Source organism: Halyomorpha halys, unplaced genomic scaffold, assembly GCF_000696795.3.
Source record: "Halyomorpha halys isolate HHAL.00 unplaced genomic scaffold, Hhal_1.1 Scaffold1122.1, whole genome shotgun sequence".
Taxonomy (NCBI): Eukaryota; Metazoa; Arthropoda; class Insecta; order Hemiptera; family Pentatomidae; genus Halyomorpha; species Halyomorpha halys.
The window spans coordinates 201,135-204,803 of record NW_027115079.1 but is presented as its reverse complement, the minus strand read 5'-3'; the positions used below and the strand labels follow the sequence as shown (position 1 = coordinate 204,803).

Genomic DNA, 3,669 nt, shown 5'->3' with positions numbered 1-3,669 from the left:
CACACATATAATGAAATAACTATTACTAACCTGGATTAGTGAAGTAAGCCCTATAGCTGTATGCCGAAACGTTAAAGAAATTTGTTTCTTTGAAATTTTTAAGTTTTGAGATGTCGTAGTCATCTGGCTTAACGTTGGCAACGTCATCTTTCAAAAACTAAAGCATAATTTATGTTTCAATTTGGAGTAAATTGATTATTATTTATTGAAGTAACATAGTAATCTTTAGGAGTAGCTGTTAAACTAATATAATTTAGAAATGGCTAGTTAAAAAAAAAAAATCTAAAATGTAAACTAACATATTGAATTTTAAAAATATATATAATTTTAACAAGTACAGTATATATCAGTTTGTCATATAACGCACAATTATTTATTTTCTTGTTTGTCACAGAATTCTAATTAAGAAAGTAATTTTTTGCTTCCTTATTACTGAAGGTAGGGAATCTTTGTATTTATCCGGAAATAAAAAAAATTAACTATTTTTCTCTGCACACTATCTGTCGTATTTTGCCCAATTTTAGAGGAATTAGTGTCTACATAATTCCCCTCTCCTACTATTTTTCGACTGCTGTTCTATAATTTCTTCTATAACTATTAATTATTTTATTTTTCTATTCTCTGTTTAATCATCACGAGGAGGCCTCTCACCTCCAAATGTTTTCTAGTCGTATTCCCATGTAACAGAGACACCAAAACACCAGATAAGTATTTCACCGTATACCTTCAAGTACTAATGGTAAAAACAGATAGTATCTACTTTGAATTATGAAACCATACGTAATACAACTTATTATTTTAATTTTTTTTCTGTTCTAGAGGGATCGGAAAAAAAAATGTCTTCATGGTTCACTATAAATTTTAGTCATTTCTATTCACACTATTAGCCTACGCAAGCACAAACTTATTTTCAAAGGAAACAAATTGACCTATTTAAACCAAGTTGGGACTAAGTGTTGACATAGTTTAGTATAAATTGTATCCACTATCTTTCTTTCGTGGATAAAACTATATTCCAACTACGGTTTGTCTAGTAGATTTTATTTTCAAACGACAAATAATTAACTTCAAATATAAGCAAAGAATAGAGATATGTAGAAAAAAGATAATTTTCTATTTATTTTTTACTATTTACAACTGTACATGATAATGGATTTAGTAGATTTGATTTCAGTTAAAATGCAGTGTTACAGTCGATTAGAGAAACTACCCATTGATAGCACTCTAATGACGTTTTACATTGCCAGATCTCGTGCCCATCTTCTTTTCAGGCGCCTCGAAGGATTGTCAGGAATGGAAGAGGAAGCAAGGTTAGAAAATAGTGGATTTGGGTGGTTAGTGATAATTTTTAAAAAAAGTAGAAGATAAGGAAGAAAAAAGGAGAAGGAAGCTGTACTAACGCTCGTATTTGGCAGACTTTTTTTTAAATAAGAGATAGTAAATTTAATTCGAATCTTAAATTTGTTTGTTCCTTCATACATCAAATAACATTCTATTTATGGTAGTCCTCTAGTAAATTTATCTGTAGTTAAATAAGTTATAACATCAAACGCGATGCAACTTTTAAACGTACCGAAAACTGTACTCCTGCCACGTTTCCCTTCCTGTCGAACATGAAGCAAGCCCTTGGGTCGTCTGGGTAACAGTAGAAATCCAAGGGAAGATTGAAATCTGCTTCAGGTTCAGTTTTGACATACTCTCCGAACTCCGAACTATTTTTCGTCAAAGGTATTTTGTGGTATCCTTTACTCTTAAGAGGGCTGTATCTGACTGTAAGTGGAAAAAGTTATTTTCGCCCTTATAAATTAATTTAGAAAAATTATGTATTATCATTTGAATAATAATTTATGACAAACATAGTTGTTTTATTTTTTTATGAACTTTTATTTTTTATTTTATGAAGATAAATTAATAATTGCATACCTCTTAAGTCATTCCATTCCTTGACCGCCAATCCTAATTGTAAGAAGCACACCAGTGCCAATAGCTGAAAAGATACCTCAATTTAAGATTCTCAGATTAAAAACACTGTTTTTACTCTTCTCTTTTTTTGTTTTGTTTTAATATCAATTTAAACAGATTAATTAGAAAGATATTTTTTAAACCTACATTTTATGTTTATCAAAAAAAGATCTGTTGAGAATTTTGGTTGGGTTTAAAAATGGTGGTGCTGATTTCTTATTAATCTACAAGGATTAATATTATAAATAAACTAAGAATTCCCACTTGTTAAATATTAAAAATAAAATATCACGAAAAAGTTGCACGTTATAAAAATTAAAAGAAAAAAATTCCCTAAAATATGTTTGGAATTTTGTTAAACAAATAATTAAGTTTACATTATTTCTATTAGATATTTTATCTTTTGACTGCAGAGCAAACTAATCATATTATTGACAAGCTAGTCAAATTATAGCGTCTTATCTAGTCGCTAACAGAAATGTTAATTGGCCCATTTAGCTATCTAACAAAGCAACATTACTGAATGTTGATAATGTAATAATGATAATGAATGAAAAATGTTGATATGCAGTGGTCAATATTCGAAAGGAAAGAACATTGCCACTAGATATTTATTATTATTAATGTTCAAAAGTATAGGACTTTCTTATTTTTTTTCCTTTTATGGAAAATTCAATAGATTTTTAAATAAATAAAAAGAAACTCAATTTTTGGAGAACACAGTAAAAAAAATACGTATGAAGAAAACTAATGAAATTCCATTTTCTCAAGTTTAAGCTGATTGAGAAAATCGAAAAAATGTAAAAAATCGGTTCTATTTTTGTCAGTCGATTTTTAGCAAGGCTGACCACACAAACACACACCATTTTGTGATACATGGATATTAGAATTCCAGGGACCTTGAAACGTGTACTTTCGTCGAAAACTGGTATTCAAAATTTTCACGAATGCAATACTTCCAACACTTACACTTACTATATGTTTCATATATAGTTAAGTGAAAGTGAAAAATTCTCATAGAAAATTGGTAAAAAATCGCCAGCTTCATTTATCTCCGGAAAGCTGATACGTAAGTATTTTAAAATATAATATATGTTTTCTTTCTTTAGCCAGCTGCATTAATCTTTAAAGTTAATGACTGTTATTTATGTTCCCTGTACACTATAAAAATAATTGAATTTACATATTTCTTACCTGATGTATTAGTGTTCTAGCCATGCCTTACAGTCAACGAATGGTGAAGTCCAACAGTCTAAATTATAATAGTGATAGCCTCTTCCACGTCGTTACCCCACCAACCGAAATCGATAAGATTTCACTCATAATTAAGTCGTTAGAAAACTATTAGTTTGAAAATACGTATTTCTACGTAGGCTATCTAAACCATTTTTTATTGTAGTTTTTAACTGTTTAATAGTTTATTGGTTTTAACTCCATAATATAAAAAAGTTTTTAGTGATCACTTTATAGTAAAATATTTTATTTGACGTTTTTTTTCCTTACCTGCTTTATTAAATAGATAAATACCATTACTAATATATATCTAAATATATACATAATTGGTAATACATATGTAATTTTATTGGACATATAAGGTAGAATAATCAAAATGTTGGGATAAAAATTAAAACGCTGGGATAAAGACTTGAATTTTTTTTCTGCTTATACTCGGCTTTTCATTCGCGTTTCACAACTATTTCAGTTTAT

At 28.7% G+C, this 3,669-nt stretch overlaps 1 protein-coding gene across 1 annotated transcript in view; it reads right to left on the bottom strand.

Annotated features, from left to right (window-relative positions):
* LOC106688386 (uncharacterized) overlaps positions 1-3,210 on the bottom strand; it is a 7,175-nt gene extending 3,965 nt beyond the window's left edge. Inside the window, exons 1-4 of the mRNA XM_014432807.2 lie at positions 3,157-3,210; positions 1,924-1,987; positions 1,574-1,770; positions 31-157 (exon numbers count right to left, since the gene is read on the bottom strand). Coding sequence (XP_014288293.1) covers positions 31-157; positions 1,574-1,770; positions 1,924-1,987; positions 3,157-3,180 — 412 coding nt within the window. The 5' untranslated portion in view covers positions 3,181-3,210. The remainder of the gene's footprint in view (positions 1-30; positions 158-1,573; positions 1,771-1,923; positions 1,988-3,156) is intronic.
* Positions 3,211-3,669: the final 459 nt, after the last annotated feature.